The following is a 25,652-nucleotide window of genomic DNA, read 5'->3' on the forward strand; positions in this document are numbered from 1 at the left end:
ACAGGGTTGGCGGCAGGCAGGTAGCCGTTCTGGCAGGGTTGCTTTCAGCCCTACCCCTTCCTGCCCGACGCCGCCACCACCATTACCACCAGCATCACCGACGACGTCGGCGCCGTCGTCACACCGAGGAACGGAGGACGACTCTCGAGAGGTCGGATCCTTCTGAGAATGCCAACGAACCGAGATGTTTATCCCTTCAATTTCTTCTTTCTTCGTGTTTATTCCGCACGCAAATGTGCCACTTTCAGCGCGTTTCAAATGTAGGTCCTCGTGTAAGTTAGCCCGATAATGGATATCTCGCACGCAATGTTCATAAAGTGGCACACAGTTTCTCCAAATTAAATATAAACTAGATTAAAAGAAGTAAGTTTTTCGAAAAAATTGATATGTAGCTTTAAAAATTCTTCGATATTGAAAGTGTAGTAGAATATTGCACTTTAATAAATATAAATATTAATTTTATATCAAACTTTTATATAGTTTTGTAAGAAGATATATTCCATCAATTTAATATATGTATTTAATTTATAATATGTTATTCTTTCACGTTAGTGAATGCATTAATGTCCGATTAAAACAGGTAATTAGCCTTTAATTATTACTGAAATGATAAATTGCGTTTTGACAAATGGCAAGTTAGAAGCGCTAATTTTAACAGACGCTATTACAATTATCTATACAAAACTATCTGTTCTATAATTTTCCTAGAAACAAGCTGACTTTATGGATTCTATATTAAACCTCGATTTATCGAGGTATAAATCATTTTATTGCTTGTGCTGCAACCGCGCAGTTACGGGTTACGTTATAAAGATAGATAGTGATACAAGAAGCGATACACGAACGTAAAATCCCACATTTTAACCGCATCATAACGTATTACAAAATTTCTATCAATTATTTTACAAAACACCGAGATTGAACGAATCTCGATATCGAATTTCGTGTTTTTGGAGCAAGATAAAAAAATAAAAGAAAATCATTTTAACGAGCCGGACGTAAGACTAGGATTTTCGCTCCAATTTTCTTCATTAGTTCTCTTTTCTCGAGGAACAAGGACGAATTGTGACCCTCATTCCCCCAAAGCAATAAGGTACTCTTTTTGTCAGTTTGATTAGGTCAGCCACTGTTGAGGGAGACCTTCGAGATGGCCTCGTCTTTGTTAAATCGTCTTCGAGGCAATCTCTTCCACAGATTCTTCGTCCCTGGCGTTTATCCACTTTGGAATATATTTCCAGTCAAACTCTTTTTTTATGCGCAAAATTTCCTCTGTCTTACATTTCATTGCAGTTTGTGCAAAAGTGAAAAATCAAGATCCAGTAATCGCGAGCAATAAGCAATAGAAATGCAGTATGACTCCCTCGGTGCAGTTTTGCATTATGAGATGAACGAATAAAAATCTAGCGATTGAATTTATGACTCGTGAGAGCCGGAATCGTTCAAATAAATTTAATCGACCTGTAGCTTCTCGTAGCTCGATAAAAATGCCCCACCGAAAAAATCCCCTTCTACTAGCAAAATCTTTATATATTCGTTCTCCCTCTCAACTTTCGTATCACCTATGCAAGATAAGACGATTAGCACGTACACTGCCTGTTATCTAGAAACATGGCGAAGAATCCTGGTGGAAAGAGAAATGTACCAGGGACATCCTTGCATACGAAAAAGAAAGCGTACGTGCGTGGATTAAAAAGTAAAATCTTTTCTTTGTAATAAAATTGTTTTAGTAACTTATTGTTCATGCATCGTCTTGTGTTGCTTTCGAATTTTTCGCAACATACAAACGCAGTATCATTTTTTTAGGTCATTCTAAATTTTTCATATTTCGTGTTTTTGTAAAGTGATAAATCTAATAAGTGTATAAAGTAAATGTAAACATAAATATATCCTAATGTTGTAACTGTAAAAATTTATCTCTGTGTTGTTTGTGCATGAAATATGATGCCAAGGTACAATAAAATAGTTTTATTTATATAGTTATCTGGATCTTTCTATCTCTATCAAATATCTTACGTAATTCTGATTAACATTCACTGATGCTTGAAAAACATCATCTTTCGCATATACATGTACGTTCGTAGTCATCGCAAGAATAACTCCATCTGTTCCACACGAGCGAATCAGCGGAAAATATTTCTTTTCCTTTGCGAGGAAATAAAAATGGTGAACTCGCTTATTGAATTATATAGCAGTCTAAAGGCCATTGTCAGAAATATGTGACTAGTTTAATAATAAACTAAATAATCAAATTGCTAGTCAAGCATAAATATTTGTATAAAATATTTTAAAAAGAATTCAGAGATATTTTTATTTTAAATAATTAAAACGGCACTAGAAATGTTGAATATATAGGTATATTGTTGCTTATCATATAATATAACCAAATTGTAATTACGTATATCATTCAAAAACAAACCATTAATTATCCGGACGTTCCCTTCTCATTCTGAATGACAAGCTCAAGTTCTTCCAAAGTATCTTCTTCCTATAAAAATAAAAATTCAAAAAATACAGTTTAAATTTATGTTTATATTTAACTAAATTTTACATTATTTAGAATAAAAAATTATGATAATTAGACTTTTTCTCTGTGTAAAATTTCAATAAATTATTTATTTTATTTTTTCTAATTATTCTAATTTTTTACGAAATCATTAATCATAACAATATGTTGCAGGGATTTAAGGCTCAAAAGTTTTATTTCTTTTAGTTTGTTTACCGGGAAGACAATTCGGTCTATACACCGGCTGAGAGTAGGACAGAAATCAATTTCTGTTCTTTTTGTAGGGCGTGGTTTTGATGGATCTTAAAAGCCACCTTATCGCCCGAAAAGTTTCAACGACAAATCACGTTTTACAGACCGGAATTCGATATACGTTATATATGATAAAGTAGGTACGTCGTTTATTCCGACCTCTATCATCGCGAATATCAAATTTTATGTGTCGAGTCGCGAGAGAAGAAAGAAAAAGGGTGCACGTAAAAAAATCAGGGAAAAATTTACCTCTTTAAGTGCCGCACAACGGGCGAGATAATCTTGTCGCTGTTTCTCGGGAAAAGAAATTGGCGATACGGGCCACGGAAATGTTAGATCTTCCTTGCCAGTGCTCAGTTTTATAAGGAACGAAGTCGATATTATGAACGGTAGCGCCAATATTGGTAATTGTGTCTAAAATACGCGTTAAAAATATGAAAAAAATGATAAATCAGCAAAATAAAAAAAAGAAAGTAAATTAATACAATTGTCGCTCGTATATTGAAAACAAAGTGATAAATATAAGGCCAACTTATCGAGCTGAATATTCGAGATGTTCAGTCAACTACCATTTATTACATGTATAAATTATAAAACTACAGTCATTATATTAAAACTAACGCAAATTACAATCATTCTATAAACGTTTCGACCGCACGCGGTCTTCTTCAGTATAATTATTGAAATATAAATTCTTACAATTCACATAATATCGAAATTTAATTATAGTTATTCAGAATCAAGAGTCAGAGTTTAAAATGAGCTGTCTTTCTGTATTGTTGGTTTGTTATGTGTCATCCTTAATAACTGTTAATAAGTAGCAAAATTGTCAAGAAGAACGATGATAGCGCCTACGGAACGGGTTAATTTCTCGCATATTAACGATGAAACTATCCGAGATCTGAACAAAATCAGGGATCATATCGAGGCGAACATTGTTGGACAGGACGGATTGAAACACGCGTTAATTGCTCAAAAACTCTTGATTCTGAATAACTATAATTAAATTTCGATATTATGTGAATTGTAAGAATTTATATTTCAATAATTATACTGAAGAAGACCGCGTGCGGTCGAAACGTTTATAGAATGATTGTAATTTGGGTTAGTTTTAATATAATGACTGTAGTTTTATAATTTATACATGTAATAAATGGTAGTTGACTGAACATCTCGAATATTCAGCTCGATAAGTTGGCCTTATATTTATCACTTTAAAAAAAGAAAGGTTTTAATTACGTTTATAAACAACGATTCTAAAAAATACTGTAACAGTGAAGCAAAAATAGCCCCCATGACGGCGACAGCTGCCGTCTGACCGTTTAACACCAACAGATTTCCTCCGCAAGCAGCCGCGGTCAAGAGACTGTTATATCCCCAGACTCCGCTGTAAACCTTAGAATGGTCCACTCCGAGTTGCAAAGCTAACAGAAAAAAAAAATTGCGATAACAATAATTTATGTCCCCAAACTTTTATCTCGAAACAAACGTCCTGATTGTATCGACGCTGGAAAGTTTCATATATTTTACCCCATTAAAAAAAGCAAATTAATGATTCTCTCGTCTTTTTTTCTCCTTTCATCTCTCTCCCTTTTTGTCTCCTTTTATACATATTTTTGTATAAAAAAAATTATCTAATATTTTTGTATAAAAAATTATTAAAAATTAAATACCTCCTAAAGTTCCACAGAAAGCGCCTATGAAGGAGAACACGATTGTCGTCGGCGAACATATTAACATTGCCAGATACATGACAGCTCCAAGGATCACACTTTCAATGCCTATCATCTGAGGCGCGGAAAGGACGCAACCTCGTAGTATCTAAAATATATTTTTTTAAAGCATATGCGCGCAAATGGAATAATATATATCTTTATTTAAATATCCTTTCTATCGAGTTTTCCTTGATATACATAGAAACAAAAATATATATTCATTCCCTTTTATTTTTATTACATACCCCCAATAACGTTGAGCAGCTATATAGAAGAAATTCTAGTGCAACAAATATCAATATCGGTACACGATATTCAATAAAATAAAATTCAACAGACTCTTGTACTCAGTAACTCTATGTGTACCAATTGTATAGAAAATTCGATATAGCGAAATCGCGACAAACGAAATTTGAAAGTTTATCGAAACGTCTTGCGTAACAAGGATGTTTTGTTATACTGCATATCGTATATATTTTTGCAATATGAAAAATGGATAGATTTTGAAATCAGAGAGAAACGTAGAAACAAACGAGATGCCATTATATATTTCCAGAAATTCGCGAGATACTAATTTGCAAAATTGAGGATACGATATACAAAGTTACAAAAAGTGGAGCACCAGTAAACTCTACCATTCCCCAGTTGATATAAACGTCGGTCGCGTCGTAGAAACCGGCGTCGTTCGCCGTCGTCGTCATCATCGTTGTCTCACTTGTTGCATTATGCTGAAAACAATGGGAGAGTCTTACACAATAACCCGGTGCACATGATGCAGAAATGCACGGGGTGATCTCTCGACAAGTCTGGAGAGGGTTCAAACTATTTTATGATGAAATATATGCCGCGCGGAGAGAAGTAATTTATATTCTGCCTGGTGCATATCGACCTCGGCCATAAATTTTTCTATAATACAAGGGAGAAAAACTTTTCTCATCAAAAAAAGAAAGGAAAGAACGTTGTTTTCGCGCAGCTGCGATTTTCACAAATTTCGCTGCTCACAATCGAGCATTATTCGCATGAATCGTGAAGTTTACCTTACGCTGGATGAAAGAGTACAGTTAATTCTTTCACGTTATCGCGAAGATACATTCAGCGACTACCATAGCGCGAAGATAATGGCACATTTTCTCTTTCTCTCTCGTCATAAAACTTAATTTACATATATCCACAGCTACACAACTCATATTTTCAAATACGCTACTGTTAGTAGCGCTGTTTACTAAAAAAAAGGTAGTAGTAGTCTGCGAGAAAAAGAGAAATCTGACAGAAACTTGCCCAATATTTAACGGAAACAAACAACCGACGACTAGTTGGGATGAAATAAATCCGAGCCGAAGAGGTAAAGTTATCACCGACAGAGTTGTTCGGGTTGAGTTTGATCAATACGGGGAAAAGCCATGCCCACGTGGATAGGCATTTTCCCTTGTGAAGGCACGTCAAATATGTATACTCTGAATATTGGAGGCCCCGTCTCTTTTCGAGCGAGTTTTATTTCGAGTGCCGAAATCTCCGCTTTATTTTCATCAACCTTACCCTCTCGTCTAAAACCGAGGATAAATTTCAATCTTTAGAATTGCGGTTAATCATTAATTTTTAATGAGTATAACGCTTGTCAAATAAAACTCTTTTCGCGTGTACTACGTTTTGTAAATTTGATTATTAATGGAAAAAAGTGTTTCAATTATATTAACTTTAATTTGAAATATCATAGTATCACTAATAGGTAGCACAATTATAATATTTGGATTTTTATATTTTTCTAATACGCTATTTCAATTTTTTCATTAAATTTTGTAATTAATTCTACGCAATTATATATGTAAATTTATTGCAAATCTTATACGTACGTAACGTAAAATTAATTTACCATCTCAAACGTTGGTTCCGTAGATTTAGTCAACACGTTCTGCGTCGAAAAGGCGAAAATTAACAGGATTTCCACCAGGTGAAATGGCCACGTTGTGCATGAGAATTTATCGCTTCTCAGAGACCGCGCGAGATAAACACTAGAAAACATTAACCAGGGACTGTTGAAATTTGCTAACGCTGTAATGCAGCTTCATTGGATAATGCAAGTGAATATTGTAGCTAACTCTGCAGTGTAATCTACCATTCTAAACTTTCTATTTTGAATATCCTGCTTTTCAAACATACACTCACGATGAATTTGATTTCTCTATATACGTTTCTCCAACTTTGAGTTATCTAAATTCATAATGTTATTCGTAGCGTTAAATTCATATACGTTCTAGCTTGAAGTATTATTATCACGGTTCAACTCTACAGTGTAATATAAATATACAGTCTATTATTCTCTTTGATACTGTAACAATTATTATCAAGCGTTTAAATTAATTCGTGTATGTTTGTTAGCTTAATTATAAGTTATCAATTTAACTCGCGTCAAGATGTTATTTATGAATTAATAATTAATTACTTTGCATAGAGAGAAATATTTCATGCGACATCTGTATTAAATCGAAAATACATTTATTTGAGTATTATTCAGTGAAACATGTTTATCATCATTCACGATATATCTCGAGTTAAATTAATTACATAATTTATAATTATTGCGATAACGTATAGGTACGAATAAACAATTTATCAAATATTATCAAAATATTTGCAAGATACTCCTATAGAAACATGAATTAAGTGTGTGTCGGAAATGTACCTGAGTATCGCTCCTAGGAATACAAGCAGAAAACAGAAAGCATCGAAGGGTCCGTACATCCGCGGTATCACATTATATGACATCACGCCGACGAGCAAAGGGTTGAAGACAGTTATTCCGTTTTCTACAATTTCCCGCGGTTCTCGAATGGTCTGCAACAGAATATAAAGGAGTCTGAAGAAAAATGACGTATCGCGAAGCGTTTCGAAACAAGGATTCCAGCACTGAGGGAATCCTTTTCGCTGCCAGCCGGTGATTTGCCGCATTGCAGTGATTTTTCTCCGTGTGCACACGCAAACGGTCCATTAGACTCGCAAGAGATGAAAAAGAAATCACGATGAGCGTTTTACGTGACGTGCACCGTCACGTATACGAATAGAGACCGTCGAAAACGTCAAGGCGCGTCCGTCTCAACGACGCAATGCGGCAGAAAATGTGTTGCGCCTTTTCGGCAAGAACGCTTGACACTATCGCAGCTAATAATTAATAAAACGTACCACGGACACTAGGAGGCCAAGGACGGCGGTGGCTGCGGACCACACGAATGTACCTGGCGCTACCGCAGCCATGGTAACTATTATCAGTAGTCCGCTGAGAGGATTATTCGCAAAAACAATCTGCAACGTTAATCAAACCAATCTACGTTAATTAAAAATACATGCGACGATTCCGACGATGGTAATACAACGTGCAACGCACGGAAATGTAAAATTCGATCTTATTACTGGAACAAATTCTCTTTTTCTAAGGGATGTAGATTTTCAGGACAATTTTTGTAAGATCATATATATATATATATAAAATTCGTTAATTATAAAATAATCTAACAAAATAATTTTAATTAAAAATAATATTTTTTTATTCTTTTTGATAGTAACAACGATTATATTTTCATGTTGTCACCGTGCAATGGCGGATTATCTTTTTATGAATCTATATCCTATATAATTATTGCAATAACATACACTGGTCATATGATAAAAAAAATAATATTTCTCTTCATTATCTTTTTCTTTCATATTTATGGAAAATTATGAAAATTCTAATATTACAATTACAGTACAATTTATTATTACTCACTTGTCCATATCCGCGCAGCAAAATTTCGAATAAATGCACTGCGTACCAAAATGGTCCCTCTTTCTGTGCAAAGAATTTCTTCAAAATCGGGAAATCGCCTACACACGGTACCCATGTTCTTTCCTGTCAAATTAATTTTATTTCTTACATACTTTACATTCTTATATATGTAAATGAACATTTTTTTTGCACAGATTTTTACTTTATATAAAATTAGTCATTTTTTTTAGAAAAAAATTTAATTAGAGAGCGATTATATGTCGCGACAATTTTATCTGCAAAATTTCATTTTAAATTAACTGCAAAAATCTGTGACGAAAAAATGCGATGTATTAGAAAACATTATAACTTTTTTTTGTAAATGTGCGAGGTTTCAGCTGAAAAGAGTTATTTACACATTTTCATCACTAAATTATAAATAAAATATGAATTGTATATAAATGGATTTTGAAATATAAAATTATATTTGCGATGGAAAATATTTTGGTGACATATAACATAAATAATATTTTATAGATATTCTTCTTGTGACTGCGAAACCACATGACTAATAAACGCACAAATATTGTATAAATCAAGAGAGATATGATAAATCTAGAAAATGATAAATTATTAAAATGATAATTTCACACTTTCCGCACTCAAATAACTACATATTAAATTTTTAGTAATTCTCTCTTCTCACTTGTCGTAATTCTACAGTTGATGACTTCTTTGTAGACATCACGTAACTGTGAATAATATTAAAATTGTAGGACAAAATGATCTTCTCAATTGCTGCACGGAACATTCCCCACCTACATGCAGTTAATACATTTGTAACATACTTGTGTACATTTAATCAGCAATAAAAGTACATATACTGTATCTTTGTCACATTAAAACTGCAAACACTGATAAATGTATACGTAATAAGAATGACAAACTGATCATGCTTATATGAGTTAATCTTATATCAATCTTCCTAACTTTATCGTATAATTTTTTTCAATATTATTTCTAAATTGTTTTAACCATATATTATATTAATTTCAGGAAAATTTTAGTATCATATAATTTTATATAAATCTTTTTATAATAAAATTATTTGTATAATAAAATAATTTTTAACATTTAAGAGCACATGTTTATCTTTATAATTTTTGTTTTTAAGATAAACTTTTATTAGCATTTATAAGAATTCTTTTAATATCATAGTTATATAATTTAAAAGTGATACTTGAAACTCGATATTGAAGCTACTATATACGTATATGTAATTTAATGTTCTTATTTAGAACAGATGGTTTCACCTTCTAACATATGCATCAAAATGAGGATTAACATGATTTACACCACGATAATTAGTGTATATTAATATAGAGACCGATTATTCTATTTTTGCAATGTCCTGTAAATCATGAATAATATAGTGCATTAAAATAAATGAGGTATGTATTTTCATTTCATATAATTATATGTATATATTCAATCTTTACATTAAAAAAAAATTAAGTGTTTAAAAAAAGATCTGTTATTCCCAAGATACTCCTCATATCACATTATATTGCGTAATTTGAATGATTTATTCATTTATTTTGCCTACAAACAATGATAAACATAAGATTACATAGCAAACAAATTGTACATACCCGTTTAAGGCTGGAAAGAATAAAGTACTTATAGTTATGTAAGAATGTATTTTTTTATCACATTGTTGCAAAATGGTTAAAAATTATTCTACAATGTAATTCTTATAATAATCACAAAATTCAAATTAGAAAGATGTAACATCAATATATTAAAATTAAAAAATATATAAATTTTGAAAAAATTTTGCTGCAAATGATAAGCTAAAAAGATGAATTATTCTCTTTCAAAGGCACACGTTTTATTATAGTATCAATATAATATATGAAATACAATAAAATTATATATCCATGACATAATTGGGATGTACAACAAGTAAAGGATCCTCTTCTTCTTCATCCTCTTTATCTTTACTTCTCAAATCGGTCATTGTTAAAGGTATTATAATTTGGTCCTGAAAGTTAATTCGCGCGGGCGACGTGTAATAAATGATTATATAAAATTCAAAAATATAGCAATATAAATATATAAAAATATTAATACATACATGATACGTCAATCTATCAATAATCTTCTCAATAAAGTTTTTCCGTTCTAACAACTCCTCTTCCGAATCTAATTGATCCTGTATTTGATCAAGATACCATGCAACTAATTCGGATTTCCGTATGCCACCTTTATTATCACCTGTAAGAAAAAATATTCTAATTTAATATATAGACATAATAATAAAAACTTTTTTGTTATTATTATTAATATTATAACAAAATACCTTCGGCTTCGACACGATTTTCCTCGCTTCTCATATGGAGAACTAACATATTTGACAGGTTCTTGTACTCTTCAAAGGACATTGTTAATTTCTTCTTCGGCAGTTCGCGTATTCCATTAGACGCTGATAAATCAAGTAAACGTATGTAATGACAATAAGTGCACAATATATAAACAAACAAAAAAAAAAGAAAATATGCAGACATACGTGTCGCAGGCGGTGCATCGTCATTATTGCCTAATGCGTTTAGCGCTGCCATGAGCGGTGGTGGCTCATCGACATCCATTCCTAAATTCGCATCATCTCCATCTTCCTCAAGATGTACATCAGGTTGTTCCACTGTAATTATACTCTTCTGTAACAATCGTTTCGCTTCTTTAATATGCTTCACGGTCACTTCATCCACACATTCTAGTTTTGCTAACGCCTCGGACAATCTAATCATACTCTCTAACTGTCTCACAGTGACTCTCCATTTGCCACTTCCAGTACCCGTTCTTTGTCTGAGAGTCGTGTAACTATCTACTAAAAGATCGGCAGCCTCCTAAAATATAAAAATTAAATTAATCAACAACGCAATTTTCTGAAAGTTAGTTAACAAGTTTATTCTAAGATATCTTACCCGACTTAAAACAGGTTTAAAATGCTTAGCAAAATTGATATATCTAATAATCTCGTCTTGCTTGTAGATCATTTCAAGATCATTTAGATTATCACAATGTAAATCTATGATTCTTTTAGCGATAGCGTTGTCAACAATTTCGTTGCATTCATCCAGCACAACAAAGAACAAATCGAATCTCGACATGATAGGTGCGGTCAACTGGACATTTTGTTGCAATGATTTTCTTCTATCGTATCGCCCGCCAATGGGATTTGCCGCCGCTAATATAGACGTTCGAGCATTTAAAGTTGCTCTCACGCCGGCCTAAAAAATTTTACATATGTAGACTGTCCAATTATAGACCTTTTGTATAATATAAATGTCAAAGATACCTTAGCTATTGAAATCGTCTGTTGTTCCATAGCTTCATGAATTGCGACCTGATCTTTTGGATCCATTTTGTCAAATTCGTCGATACAACAGATACCATGATCCGCGAGCATCAATGCCCCGGCTTCTATGACGAAGTCTGATGATTCTTCATCTCGCACAACTGCTGCCGTTAAACCAGCCGCGCTTGACGCCTTTCCAGACGTGTAAATTGCCCTAGGCGAAATGTCGGACACGCATTTAAGGAATTGAGATTTTGCAGTGCTGGGATCACCGACGATGCAGACATTAATGTCTCCTCTTAGCGACGTGCCCTCTTCTGTAGTTTTTGGTACACCACCGAAAAACATCAGTGTAATTCCCTTCTTAATTTCATCATTGCCGTGTATCGCAGGAAACAAGCTGGAAACTAGATTCTCGTACAAATGTTTATCGCGACTCATCTCATAAATGCGATTCCATTCCGCTTCTGACATTTGTTTCTTCATCATTTCTTGTGAGATTTCCTCAATTGCCAAATCTGTGCCTCCAAACTGTTGAAATTTGAAATTAATCAAATAAATATTTGTTCTTTAATAAGATTATATGTTTTTAATATTTGTTGTAATTCTGCTTACTCTTGAACTTGTAGCAGTAACGCTGCAGGCGAGAAATGCTGTTTTATATGTCAACTCTCTAACACCAAGAGCCTTCAAACCACTAACACCCTCTCTCTGTTCATTATTTCTACTTTTTGGTCCAATCTCTGCTTTAGCGGTTGATAAAGCTAGTGCCCCCACATCTGGCACTACTATAAGAGTTCCCGTAAAATCATATCTGCACAAATCAAAGAATGCGTTTATAATTTTCATACAACATATATAAAATTAAATATTTAATCATTAAAAATGTTATTTTCAAATTTACCTGTCACCAGCTTGCACCAGCTCAACTGTCTCAGCTCTCAAAATGATTTCGACAGAGCGAGGTATAGAGCCTCTAGGTAGCTCAGCTTGTGTTTCTTGTATCCTAACTTTTTGAAAATCGACAAATACTGAATTATCCACGTCCAACATAAAACGTCGTCTGTTGCTGCATACTGGATTAGTACAGATTGTTGGATTTGTGAACTAAAAACAATTAATTATTTAATAAAAATTAATCATGTTTTGTATAATAGTATATAAATTTAAACCTTTATAATACCTTAAACTGTTGCTCCACATTTTTTATAATTGCATTGCAATCCATACAAATAAATGTACCAAGAACTAATTCTGGATGAACAGGATGTGTTCGTACCACCTGTCCAGATATACGTGCCAAAGTACCCAATCGTGATGTGTTTAACTGTCTTAATTTATGTCTAGTTGGTACATCAACAAAACTAACGTAACATTCCTTATCTTTTTGTAACTGTCCTACGTCTTTGACAAAATTACACACTGCTTGACATAAAAATGGATATACCCTAGAACACAAGATCTTATTAATAACTAAAAACAATTATTACAAACTGTTATCCATATTTCTTATTCATGCATCATTCAGAATAATTATAATGCAAACATTTTGTCTTGTATTTTTGCATAACGTTATTAATTTAATATATTAATATAACACTACTATATGATATTAAAATTGACAAATAAAAATAGATTATAATACCTAAAGTATTCCTCGATTATGGTTGTAGCCAGAGTTTGATTATATGATTCTGTATCCTCAAAGGACACCTCCAATGTACACCGCTCTGGACTGACAAGTTCCTTAGCTGGCTCCAGATATTTAACAACATCATCTTCCTTAAATCTATAATAGTAATATCATTACTATCAGAGTACATTTATAATTTTTCTGTCTCTACATTATTCCTGCTGTAGCTTGCCTCAGTTTATACATAAACTTGGAATAAGTGGATATAGTATTACTTACTCTTCCAGGAAATCTTGGAACAATTTCTGGCACTTGATCCCGACCTCATCCTGTACACGTGCTTGACCAGCTTGTGCCAGATTAACTTCCATTTCTTTGATTAATTACAAGAAGGCACTGTGTACGAGCGTGGACAAAAGCGTCTAGTCTAATGTATTAAACAATGTTAATGAATATTTTGGCGGGAAGAGGGAACTTCGGACTGATTTCTAAGAGTCTGACGTTTCTATCGAAGCGAACAGCTGTCGTCCCTTGTGTAAAGTGCTGCCTTCCTATTGGCTGAAAGCAAATATACATGTTGGAAATATGCAGCATACAGATTCCCTAGATTCCAGCTGATCAATCAACGGACAACTTACCACCGCCATTCTCACAGTTATGAAAGAATAAGGGAGAGTAGTATAGTAGTCATTTCATTCATGGTCTCTTGTCCAATTCACGAGGAAACATCGACCGTAACATTGCGCACTCTGGTGAAAGCATGTCAACTAAAACGATGCCATTGAGCCAAATCGTCATTTGGATGATTTCATTCATCAAATAATCTGAAAATAATATAATAATACAATAAATAAATAATTCGTAATTGTAATTATTTTTATTTCAATGCGCGAATTACCACAATGGCGAGAAAATTATATTTGACAGTTCGCTGCGATTTTTTTGTGTATATAAAAACAAATTAAAATAATATATAAATAATATAAATAAAATATACAAATTCTTTTTACTCTTACGTCTAAAAAACCAACGTTTAAATATCATTGAATTTTTACATATATATTGAATTATCGATATACCGCGCAATTCCATTACTTTTTCACTCCTTGCATATTTCTCTCGGAGAGGAAAATAAAAAATATTTTCCGAGTCTAAAACGTGTCCGGTGAAAGTGCATTTGCAATGCCGCATGACGGCGGAAAAAGATCCGCCGTTCTGACAGCGTAAAATCAAACAAAAGAAATTTAAATGAAGCAGAAATTATTATGCGGAATTCGTCTCGCGAACGTCTCCCCGAGACAAAAGGAAAGTTTTTGATAACACCTCGCATTTCGTGAATAACACGTAACAATCTTGACACAGAAAAGGGAAGGGGAGAAAGTGTAGAAATCTTCATGGAAAGGATGACGAGGAGAATACGCGTTTTACGCATTTCCTGACCAAGACAAGACTTAGCTCTTAAGCGGACGCGGCGGCTCGTCGTATAAATGGCGCGCAAAGTGCGTGCCGCCGTTTTAGTCGTTTTTACGAAATAGAAGAAGGATGGTCGCCGCCGACAAGATCAGTATTGTCTGCCTGGTAATGAGAGTTCCGAGACGTCTTCGCATTTCAACGCATTAAAACGCACACAAGTGATACCAAACGTTAACTTAAAGAAAACAATATCGTCGCATGCACTGAAAAATATTGTTAACTTGATTCAATTGTTCGATAAAATTACTATTTTGTTAATTGAACATATTAGTATTTAAGTCAAATATATACCAGAGTTGGTTGATTAAATTACTACCATTTTTTAATTATCATCTGGTGACTTCAGAGATTTTTACATTTTTCAAATATATACGTTTTGTTGGTTTAATTATATATTATATTTAATTTAAATTATTTCTATATGTTTAATTAACACAAAATAGTACACGGAGAGAATTTTCTCTTCAAATTTACTCTGAAAAAAAATCATGATAATCGTGAGACAATATGGTATTGGAAGAATTTTAAGAGTTTCTCTGATTAAATATTTACCACAATAAAAAATATTAATGTACATAGTAAATTTTACTATAATTAATTGAATATGTTTTATATCTTATTGTGGTAGATATTAACATTTATTATTGTGGTAAAAATATTAATTAAAGAAACTCTTATAAAATTCTTCCAATATCATATTGTCCTACAATTATCATGATTTTCGGAGAAATTCTAAGAGAAAATTCTCTTTGTGTACTTGAACGATTTAATCAAGTTAACAACTTTTTTTTCAATGCAGCGATTAATAAAAGACAGTACGGTTTTCCGATGAAGTACATTTTTATACGATATATCAATCAAAGTATGAAGTTTTTATCAACTATCTTGATTTATCGCATTCGACGCGCGTTAACAAAACTTATGAGAATTCTCTCTCCAGAGAGTTCTCCGACAATAAAAATCCCAAAAAGTCGATCCGATAAAAATCCGAAAGTCTCGAGCTATACCATCGTCCGTGAGCTTGATCGCTCATACATTTTAACTCAGGGTGCCTGGGTGCAACGACCCTGGTCCTAAAACGAATCTGGCATTGTGCCGTTGCTCTAAGCAACGATTCGTATAACGGAATGGCACGGCCGGAATGCGTATATTCGAAAGCAGACACGCTAACAGACATTGTCTAAATGTAGGTGACACGGGTTTGCTTGACGAGTGCCATACTGGCGGCCAAGGCATTGGATCCGACGAATGTGCCGCGTCCATGGCATAGTTATGTGCCAACTACGAACGCGCAGTTTCCGAAACATCCGAATCATCGACATGACGGTCGTTCGATCGGGACCAATCTGGAAAAGCTCACGTTCTCCAGAGAACATCCAGCGGGACTTCAATCCGTGATTTCGACCTTGAATACTCACAGACAGAAGTCGCAGACTGGACCTCAGAGGTACCAAAATTTGTCAATTTTTTAAATTATATTATTATATTTTTTATTATACGTCAATATTTTTTTAATTATATTTTTTATAATTATATATTATATATAAATGATTTTTAATTATTTTTTTAATTATAATTTTGCACGTCGAAAATAATATGTTTATACGCAAGACAGTCGTAATTAATATGCACAAAATTCTTATTGTATACAGCTTCATCAATATTCTTTGATTAATCGGTCGTTCATTTTTTTCTGAGCAAAAGTTGCAAATATTATTTATCTCAAATTTCTCTAATACTTGATAACAAATTTCTTAATCAATGAATTTTTTGAAATAAAATATATATGTATTAGGTAAATCGACTGAAAATCTTAAATATTTTTTATCTCTACAATTTATTGAATATACAAAAGGTACACACTCTCTCTTACATTATTTTGCTACGTAGTCTCTATTGTGTGCAATACAAGTGTTCCAGCGCTTCGGAAGTGCATAGATATCTTTAGAAAAGAAATCTTTTATCCGAGAACGTAAACACTCATATCAGTTTCATCTCTTCATCAGACCTGATACTTGCTTCCCATCATTTTTATGAGCATTCATCATATATTTGGCAAATCTTGCCCTTAATAATTTTCACGTCTTTGATGTCGCTTTGTAAATGAGAAGCAAATTTTAGAGAATTGATTCTGAAAATGTGAAAATTATAAAAATGAGGGAATTTACTAGGTCCATTTGGATCAATAAAATTATAAATTTTCTATTAAATTCGTATTTTTGTAATTTTCATCCAGGTGTATAATACAGAATGGATTCCCAGGTCCAACGAAGAGGTGAAGCAGGCAATGCAGATAAAAGACTTTTTTCTAGAGGTATCTATGCACTTCCGAAATACTGGAACTTGTATTGCACGCTATAGAGATTACGTATAGAAAACTAATATTAATGTGTACCTTTTGTATTCAAATTATGAGATAAACACTATTTAAATTTTTTCAACTGACTCACCTAATATATTATATAATCATATATTTGTAATTCTAAAAATATGGAAATATAAATCAAACTGCAACTAAATTTTTCAGTAAATCTTGAGGATAGATATCTTATAGACAGATAGAATTTTAAAATAAGAATCGACTATTCGATATACGTCCCGAGATGAAAAATCTCGCGGTATCTCTCGCTAAGAAAGATATCGCACATATTATATCACCTCTTTCTCGACAAGGTTCCCTACGGAAATTCAGCAAGACGACTTTTTGGCGAAAGTGCCGAATGCATCGCCGCCGTCTACGACGACGACGACGACGACGACGCCGACGACGACGACGTTATCGGGATCTCGAGATATCCGGGAATATCAGCGGCATGTACCTAGACGATTCGCGTACGAGGATATCGAAGTGCTCGACGGATACTTGACGAACGAGCCGGATCACGATAGACTGCCGTATCGCGGAACAGCCGAGCTATCGACGTATTACCGTCGCGGGTCGCAAGACGTAACGGCGGCCATCAAGGCTTTAGATCGCTTCCTGAGCCGTGCTTTGAACGACGACAGTTACAACAGCAAGTTACATCCGCCACCCAATCCCGTTTTAGCCCTCGTCCTGTCTCGATACGGACGTTACGTGCCCGGAACGCGAAACCCTCGCGTATACGCGTACATGGCAGCGAACAATATGCACAACAATCAACCATTCGGCAGATACAAGTACGAGAGCGATGAGGAGCCGATTTACGCGCTGAGATAGCGATTCTATCTGTAATATTGTAAAATTAACATATTTTAAATTAAAATATACAGTACCCTCCATAAGTTTGGAAACACTTTACATTGTACAGTTAACAATCGTATAGCAACGATCTGTGTAGATTTTTTGTATCAATAAATCGTAAAATATTTGAATGACATTTTTATTTATGACAGATCGCTGCCATGCGATTGTTTAACAGTAAAATGTAAATTTGTGAAGGGTACTGTATGCAATAAATAACAAATTTCCATTTATAAGACTGTTTTTTGTTATCACGATTAATATAATTTTTCAAATAATATATACTGATAAAAAACATCCCATTAAGTTTATATTCTTGCATGTTACGAATATCTAATTAAAGAATATTTCTTTAGAGAATTTTTCTCTTCAATTAAGATGATCCTCTTGACAGATCTGTGCAGATCTTTTGTATAAATAAAACATAAAATAAACGTAAAATATTTAAATGATATTTTTATTTATAATAGATCACTGTCATGCAATTCTTTAACTGTAAAATATAAGGTGTTTCTAAACTTATGGAGGGTACTGTATATGATAAAATAAAATAGCAATTTTGATGTAATTAAGCTTTTGCAACTTTAAAGCCGATATTCGAATATGTGATAAATATTGTATGTATAACATTATACGATTACGTGTCCGAGAATAAGATAGAGCAAGTATTCTCATACTTCAAGATTTTGTAATATGATAAACGAGAATTTTCAATGTCTCGTGCGTTCCTTATTTACGTGATCAAATTTTAGATAATAATAGAAAATTGTTTAATATTTATGTGATCGTGTTCCTAATTAAATAAATGATTCTTCATTCTATTTCAATACGATCACGTTTAATTAAAAATTACTGATTTTTAATTCTATTTTGATCTGTACACAAAAAGAATTTTTTCTTAGACTTTACCCTAAAAATCATGGTAATCGTAGAATAATATGGTATGGTTGAAAGAATTTTATGAGTTTCTTTGATTAATATGTACACAAAATTAATTGAACATATTTTATATTTTATTGGTAGATATATTAATATTTTTATTTTGATGTAAATATTAATCAAAGAAACTCTTATAAAATTATTTCAATACCATATTATCCCATGGTTACCATGTAATTTTCAGGCTAAATCCTAAAAAATTCTTTCTGTGCATAAATCTATCATTCATTTTTTACGCTAAAAAATTATATATTTAAAAAATCAATTGCATCGTGCTAAATCATTCAGTTGCATAAAATGAAAACTAAAAATAGATACAAGTACAGAGAAACGAATGAATATATAATTAATGCGACAATTTCGTGCTTCTCACACGTAAGCGTTTTGTTTGTCTTCTGTCGTGGTACTCGAACTTATAAAAATATTTCCCGTACCTATCCCCGCCCACGTTGTGTAATTTGTCCCGTAGTCATTCATTCACAAAGACATAACGACGCCTATCAAGGCCCCCAGTCGCTTCCTGCGCGGGACCCTGAACAACTATAACAGAGCACTCCGCAGTGCAAACTGCGTCCGTCGGTCAATCTTGCATTAAACAGTTACTGACCGTGCTTTACACGAAATGCTACGTGTGTACGTTACACGTACCATGCTGCGCGTTACATGACCATGTCTCTGTTTGCTTGCAATCGAGAGAATCGATAGGGAGAATCGATGCGAAAGCACGATGGAATTTGGACGATTCTGGATGGTGTTGGATGTTTAAAAGCGGAAATGTTAGCATATTATACTTGTCTTCTTCACGCGGTAACTGCGCTATGTAATTAACAAAATGAATCTTTAGAAAGTGCTATTAATGGATATCCTTAACTTGCTGTCGAGATGCCTGACAGTTAGACGGTTAATCAATATCGCACCGAATTTATCCTTGAACCTATTCACAATCGGATCTTACGGCGGGTTAATTGGAGTAGTTGCAGAGGGAATCTCCGCTCGAGAAACTCCGATTAAGCAGTAAACTACTCTCATTACGCCTTTCTGTCTCCTCGTCAGTCTCAGTAGGTGCTTCTTGCACGGCTTCATTTATCCAAACCGCGAATTGCGATCGCGCTCCTTCCCGGAAATAGACACGCAATTATAAAATAATTATCGTTGATTGTTCCTAATTCGGCGGAATACACATAATTACAGTGCAAGAGACAATTATAAAATCCAACTTTTATCGCGCGTATACTTTGCGAAAGATTTCTAGATATATTCAAGATAAATTCGTAATATCTTATGAATTTTAGTTGACGTCATAAATTTTATGTTCATTCTTAGCGGGCACGATTATGCAAACTCGGCTGAAACACACGTCGCGGTTAATATTCTAAATCTAGCTATATAAATATTCAAATATACATTGCGTACTGATATATATCTATTTTCATAAGATTATCCCATGAATAAATTCTGAATTAGACCGTGAATATATATATATAATATATGACACGCAAACATATGTTTCCGGATATATGAGAATCTCTATTTGCATCAGTAAATTTTAAACAATAAATAAATATATATATATATATATATATATATATATATACACATACATGCATATGTTTTCATTTGCATTGCTGATACAGGCAATAAATTCGGATGTGTGGAAACGCGAAAATCGCTCAACTATAACGACAAGCGAAAACAAAACGTTGAACGGAGTTACAAAGCGTTACGAAAGAATCCATTTCGTGGAAAAGTTAAGGGAGAGATATCGCGAACTTGGCGAGTTCGCGGTATATTCGTCGTTCAATCTCGTCGATGGGGAAGCGACGTTTCGCTGCCAGATCGTAAAACGGACCGCCGCGCCGGGTTCTTAAGCGACGCTTGATTGCCTCTCGTCCACCGGGAAAGCAGATTGTCGGAAAATTGTGTTTTCAGTAACGGCTCGCCGTAAGTCTCTTCGAGATCTACGGAAGCGAGACCTCGGTTAGGGCCTTAATAACTTGGGCGAATACCTTATATACGCGAGACCACTCGAAATTAACCGCGAAAATAGCCGCCGAAAATCTTTCGAGAGTAAACCTGCATCCGTATTGGATTATATCCGTCCGTTATCGATTCAATAAACTCTTAGGCGAAGGAGAGACTAGGCGAGGTCAATGAACCTTGAAAAAAAGTATTATCGCGAGAATAGTTTTACTGCGCGTGTATACTCTTTTGAGAGATTCTGATTACAAATCCGTATTTTTTATACAATTCGAGACGGCGAGAGAGAATTCAGGATTTAGTTTCGTGGCAAAGTGGTCTCGTTGCGAAAGTCTACATTATTTAAATCACACGACGACGATGAATACTTAATACCGAAAGTCGCGACAACAGAGAGAACAACAGACTGTGCGAATATATATATATATATATACGTGGAATTGTAAACGAGAGGCCTCGTCACGCGTGTTTGAATTTCCCGCATCTCTTTCCTTTAATAGTCAGAACGATATCTGAGAGTAGAATAGATAAAGCGGCTCATTCATCATTCCGAGCGGGAGACGTGCAAATTTCCTCGCGTTTCTTTTCCTCTCTCACTCCCTTAGATACTCTCCACGTTAGTGCGGCTATAGGCTATACGAACCCCAACTTCGGGGTTCAAATCAAACCGTAATGAAAAAAGGTGACGGTAAGGCAGCAGGAATAAAATATGAGAAATACGTTTCCTCGAGGCATACGATTCATTTTGCCGATCCTTCCTGCCTGCCTTAGCGCGGTTGAAAAAGAGAACGAAAGAAATCGCGAAAAGAGAGCAAAAAACAACACGAGATGGTACGTGATATTAACTCGTCACATTGAATTTTCTTTTTGTTCATCTCTGAAACTTATTTCTCTTTATATAAAGCTTGCTTTATATTTTCTCAGCGCTTTAAATCAAAAGCAATATGATATAAATTTAATGTCATTATATGTGTAATTATATGTGTATTTTTCATATTTTATATAATATAGTAATATTTTATTACTTTATATGTAATAATTTATATATTTTATATAAAAACAATATTATACATATATTTTATTTTATATCATAATGTAACTGAATAAAATAAATAACACACATAAAATATACAATAATAATGACATAATAAATACTTTGGCGGAAAAATACGTAATTTTTTCTTTATCATAAATTCATCATGTGATATTTCATCACACTGCATTTTGTAATCGAATCTCAAAGCTTTTTCCTATCTCACGATGCGAGCAACGATACTTTAATGGTAGTCTTCTGGGCTCTGTGTTTCGAGCATCACCGCCGCTGTTGACGCCTTATCAAATTCTCGTACGAAGCTTCGGGGGAATCGTGAAATGACGGAGCACAAAGCATCGAACGAGATACATCGTATCGATCGCTGTGTGCTCCGGCATCCATACACGTATACGACCCACCAACCTGCTGTCAATACCGATCAACTCTCCGCATCGACTTACCTTTCTCTCTGTCACTATGGGGAGAATGGTGTGTGACCATTGAAATTTCGATCAAACGGCTCCGATAAATCGGTGGCTTTTCAAAGCCCGAGAGGACCGACGTCCTCCGATTTGTCTCCGAGTCGTGCACATTTCGTTCCATGTTCTCTCAACCATATAGTGTCGCGCGGATTCCTCTGCAGACACGTGGTTACAGCCGTCCATCATGACTGGTTTAAGATAACCTCTGCGAAGAACTATGGACAAAGTCTATACAAAAATTATATATACAAATTTTATATATAAAAATTATATATAAAATTATATAATAGTTTCTTACTAATTTTATATACAACTATTATTGTCTTCTTTCCATCGCGCGTATACTCTTTATACATTTAAAACATTTTTTAGATTTAAAAAAATTTTAGTGAAAATATCGACTCTTTTGATCAATCAACTAATATTTAAAAAAATAAAATCAGCTTTATAATACTTTCTATATTAAATGATTTATACATATATTCAATATAAAAATTTGTCGTAAAAATTCCATATTGAAAATAATTATTGTCTAAATATCCTATTGGAAAAAATGTCTATCTTTAAATTGATGATAGCAGTTTAAAATATTTCTATAGGATATGTCTCTGTACACAGAAATTCTCAAGTCTCACAGAGACTCCAAGATGATTTCAACCACCTCTGATTTGTATATTCATCTGCATTAGCCTTTGTCGAAAGACTAGGGTTGATAAATGCGCGAGAAACAAAGGGTGACTTGTCCAGAGATTTTTGAACATCAATCAACCTCGCGTAGATATTTGTTCGACAGATTGTGTCGGCTTATTCGACGCATCGACATGCAGCTAATCGGTGCAGCGGAAATAACAGATCTGTCTAAATGGCGAGAGATGATGTCCATTTTCCGTTCAAAAAAAATGGCTGAAATGTTCTTTTTTCCACAGAATTCTGCAACTATTTATTTACCAATATTGCGACTGCCTTTCAAAATCAAGCTGGAGGATTTGAACTATATTAAAAGTTAAGCTGCGCAGGATTTGCTAAACAGGATTTGATTAAAGAATTAGTACATGAAATTTTATTCGAACTATTATTAAAAATTAATCGACTGAGAATAAATAAGCAACTTTATGGGCAACTTTAGATTCATATTCTTCAATCTTCTATTTTTGAAATGGATGTTTAATTTAACGTACTTAAAAGTTTACACTGCAACTAATTATGCTATTAATTATACTATGAAACTATTTAACACGGCACACGCATTAATATTGCAATTACTTTTGTAACTAAAGTACAATAAAATAGACATTATATAGTAATGCATAATAATTATATTAAACGTGTGTCCAACAGATTTACTCTCTCTCTCATAATCGCGACACAATGTATTTCTATAATTATATAAATATAAACTATTGTTACAACATCATAGATGTAATCAATTATTATTAACATATATAATACATATGTTATGATTAATTTTGCATAATAAACTGTACAAATATAATAGCTAATATACGATAATAGTTAATAAGAAATTATAGAATCAGAGAGAATATTTTTATAGAATATTTTTTTAGAATTAATTTGCTCTTCACATTCACGACAAGCTGGATATAATTGAGCTGCGGTTAAAGTTTACGTACGCGATCGCGACTTTTATTTCAAGACACAAGTCTTTCTTTCCTACAATGTGCACAATATCAACGAAAGAGAGGAGGGAGAGGAAAGAAAGAGAGAGAGAGAGAGAGAGAGAGAGAAGAGAGAGAGAGAGAATGAGAGAGAGAGAGAGAGAGGTTCGACTCGAGGTTCCACACGTGATGCGGCCGAGTAGCCACTCGGTTTTAGCGCGAATGAACACTCGTGCACGCCGGCTCAATTGCGAGGGTGATGAAAACTATGAGGAGGGAGGGAGGGAGGGAGGGTGTTGCGCGAGGGTAGGTGTTCGGGATACGCTGGCAGCGGTGAAGAGGACCGTTGGCTTTATCCGCAGTTGCGGTTACGACAACCGAGTCGGTGGTTCACGCGAAAAAAGAAGAGACGAAGAGAGAGAATAGAGCCAGCGAAGAGAAGCTGCACGCACCCCCGAGTTTCTCGGTAATTGCCACCGTATTTATAATTGTTGCGCTCTCTCTTTCTTCGCTCCTTTGTGCGAGGAACTCTCGGGGTTGGCTCCTTCTTTCCGTCGCTCTCCGCCGAGCCTCTTTCAGCGACGTGTTCAGTAGAAGATATGGAGCGAGACGAGAAATTAGTCCGCGGCTATAGTAAGCGGTGGTCCATGCAACCACGTTTCTCTACGGGGTGGTTTAACGCCGACGAAAAAGTCCCTCGAGGGAGAAGCGCGCGCCTGCACTTTATTCCCTTCTTGCAGTATTTCGTGACTCTCTCTGTCTCTCTCTCAAGACGGTGCAGGCTCTTTCTTACGTTTCCGCGAGCGTTGAACGTATCATGAAAATTAATGCCGCTGCTGCTGCTAGTGTGTTTGCGATTTATTTATTGTATTTGTTTCTTATTTTCATATTATATATCTTTTATCAATGATTTAAAACAAATGATCAAACTTCTTTGCAAGTTTTAATAAATTTACATTTAGAATTTTATCAATGATCTCTCTGACATAAAATAGTATATTGTGTATCAAGTGTGGAAAGTTGACAATTGGTCACGAGTGCGACCACCCCACACGAGTGAACAATTGTCAATCCGCACGTGATACACATACTATTTTGTATTACAAGTGCAGGCAAAGTGGCTTGGTGCGCGTTTTCTGTGCGCGAAGTGGCCGATCGCACGCCGTCATCTTGCGGCGGCACGGTGCGGGAATAGCCGTGTTCAAAGTCATTGTCCACGGCTGAAGCCATGGACAATGACTTTGAACGCGGCTCATCCGTAGGCAATGGCTTTGAACGCGACTTATTCATTCACCGCGTCGCTGCTAGATGGCGGCGTGAGAAATCGACCGCTTTCCGCACAGAAAACACGCACACAAAGTGCCACTTTGCCTGCACGTGTAATGCAAAGTATATTATAAATATTAGAGATTTGAATAATTACTGATCAAAAATAACGAGATTAATAAAGCTGATAAATAAACACAGAGAGATTTGTAATGAATGGTTCGCGGGAAAAGCCGCAGAAATACATAAGTAAACATTTCATAGCTCTAGTCCCGGCTTGTCCAGAATTAACGGCACTCCGTGGAATTTGCGACGCGCGCCACGCAAATTTATCTGTCTCGACGCGCACGACACAGTGAGTTACATCAAGATTTATAACGGCGTCGTGTCGAGGGACTTTCGAAGACGTCGGACGTCGACACTTATTTATTCAGCGAGGCCGC

The 25,652-nt window shown here is 34.5% G+C and overlaps 3 protein-coding genes across 3 annotated transcripts; 1 reads left to right on the top strand and 2 right to left on the bottom strand.

Annotated features, from left to right (window-relative positions):
• Nucleotides 1–2,336: 2,336 nt before the first annotated feature.
• Nucleotides 2,337–9,104, bottom strand: LOC114942533 (urea transporter 1). Its single transcript, XM_029317904.2, has 10 exons — nucleotides 8,916–9,104; nucleotides 8,231–8,353; nucleotides 7,648–7,767; nucleotides 7,151–7,302; nucleotides 6,341–6,479; nucleotides 5,106–5,198; nucleotides 4,429–4,576; nucleotides 3,995–4,179; nucleotides 3,005–3,169; nucleotides 2,337–2,485 (listed from the first exon to the last, which is right to left on the bottom strand). The coding sequence occupies exons 1-10, from the start codon at nucleotides 9,018–9,020 to the stop codon at nucleotides 2,423–2,425; spliced, it is 1,293 nt and encodes a 430-aa protein (XP_029173737.1). The 5' UTR covers nucleotides 9,021–9,104; the 3' UTR covers nucleotides 2,337–2,422.
• Nucleotides 9,105–10,075: 971 nt separating this feature from the next.
• Mcm6 (minichromosome maintenance 6) lies at nucleotides 10,076–13,740 on the bottom strand. Its single transcript, XM_029317897.2, has 11 exons — nucleotides 13,480–13,740; nucleotides 13,213–13,356; nucleotides 12,751–13,015; nucleotides 12,472–12,674; nucleotides 12,183–12,381; nucleotides 11,568–12,098; nucleotides 11,194–11,499; nucleotides 10,779–11,115; nucleotides 10,572–10,694; nucleotides 10,347–10,486; nucleotides 10,076–10,253 (listed from the first exon to the last, which is right to left on the bottom strand). The coding sequence occupies exons 1-11, from the start codon at nucleotides 13,569–13,571 to the stop codon at nucleotides 10,140–10,142; spliced, it is 2,454 nt and encodes an 817-aa protein (XP_029173730.1). The 5' UTR covers nucleotides 13,572–13,740; the 3' UTR covers nucleotides 10,076–10,139.
• Nucleotides 13,741–14,742: 1,002 nt separating this feature from the next.
• Nucleotides 14,743–17,872, top strand: LOC114942542 (uncharacterized). The gene is made up of 3 exons (XM_029317925.1): nucleotides 14,743–14,778; nucleotides 15,864–16,120; nucleotides 17,347–17,872. The coding sequence occupies exons 1-3, from the start codon at nucleotides 14,743–14,745 to the stop codon at nucleotides 17,870–17,872; spliced, it is 819 nt and encodes a 272-aa protein (XP_029173758.1).
• Nucleotides 17,873–25,652: the final 7,780 nt, after the last annotated feature.

This window comes from Nylanderia fulva, unplaced genomic scaffold (assembly GCF_048542155.1).
Source record: "Nylanderia fulva isolate GAGA-0341 unplaced genomic scaffold, ASM4854215v1 Scaffold3, whole genome shotgun sequence".
NCBI classification, from domain to species: Eukaryota; Metazoa; Arthropoda; class Insecta; order Hymenoptera; family Formicidae; genus Nylanderia; species Nylanderia fulva.

Bases quoted from the DNA above. Each gene is read 5' to 3' on its own strand.
- Mcm6 (XM_029317897.2), bottom strand. From the start codon at position 13,571: ATGGAAGTTAATCTGGCACAAGCTGGTCAAGCACGTGTACAGGATGAG. The intron at 12,675-12,750 runs GTATTATAAAGG...AATTGTTTTTAG, and splicing joins ATGTGGAGCAACAGTTTAAG to TTCACAAATCCAACAATCTG. The intron at 11,500-11,567 runs GTATCTTTGACA...AAAATTTTTTAG, and splicing joins AGACGATTTCAATAGCTAAG to GCCGGCGTGAGAGCAACTTT.
- LOC114942542 (XM_029317925.1), top strand. From the start codon at position 14,743: ATGGTCGCCGCCGACAAGATCAGTATTGTCTGCCTG. The intron at 14,779-15,863 runs GTAATGAGAGTT...GTCTAAATGTAG, and splicing joins AGATCAGTATTGTCTGCCTG to GTGACACGGGTTTGCTTGAC. The intron at 16,121-17,346 runs GTACCAAAATTT...TTTCTCGACAAG, and splicing joins TCGCAGACTGGACCTCAGAG to GTTCCCTACGGAAATTCAGC.
- LOC114942533 (XM_029317904.2), bottom strand. From the start codon at position 9,020: ATGTTCCGTGCAGCAATTGAGAAGATCATTTTGTCCTACAATTTTAAT. The intron at 8,354-8,915 runs GTGAGAAGAGAG...TTAATTTGACAG, and splicing joins CAACTGTAGAATTACGACAA to GAAAGAACATGGGTACCGTG. The intron at 2,486-3,004 runs GTAAATTTTTCC...TTATTTTTATAG, and splicing joins GTTGTGCGGCACTTAAAGAG to GAAGAAGATACTTTGGAAGA.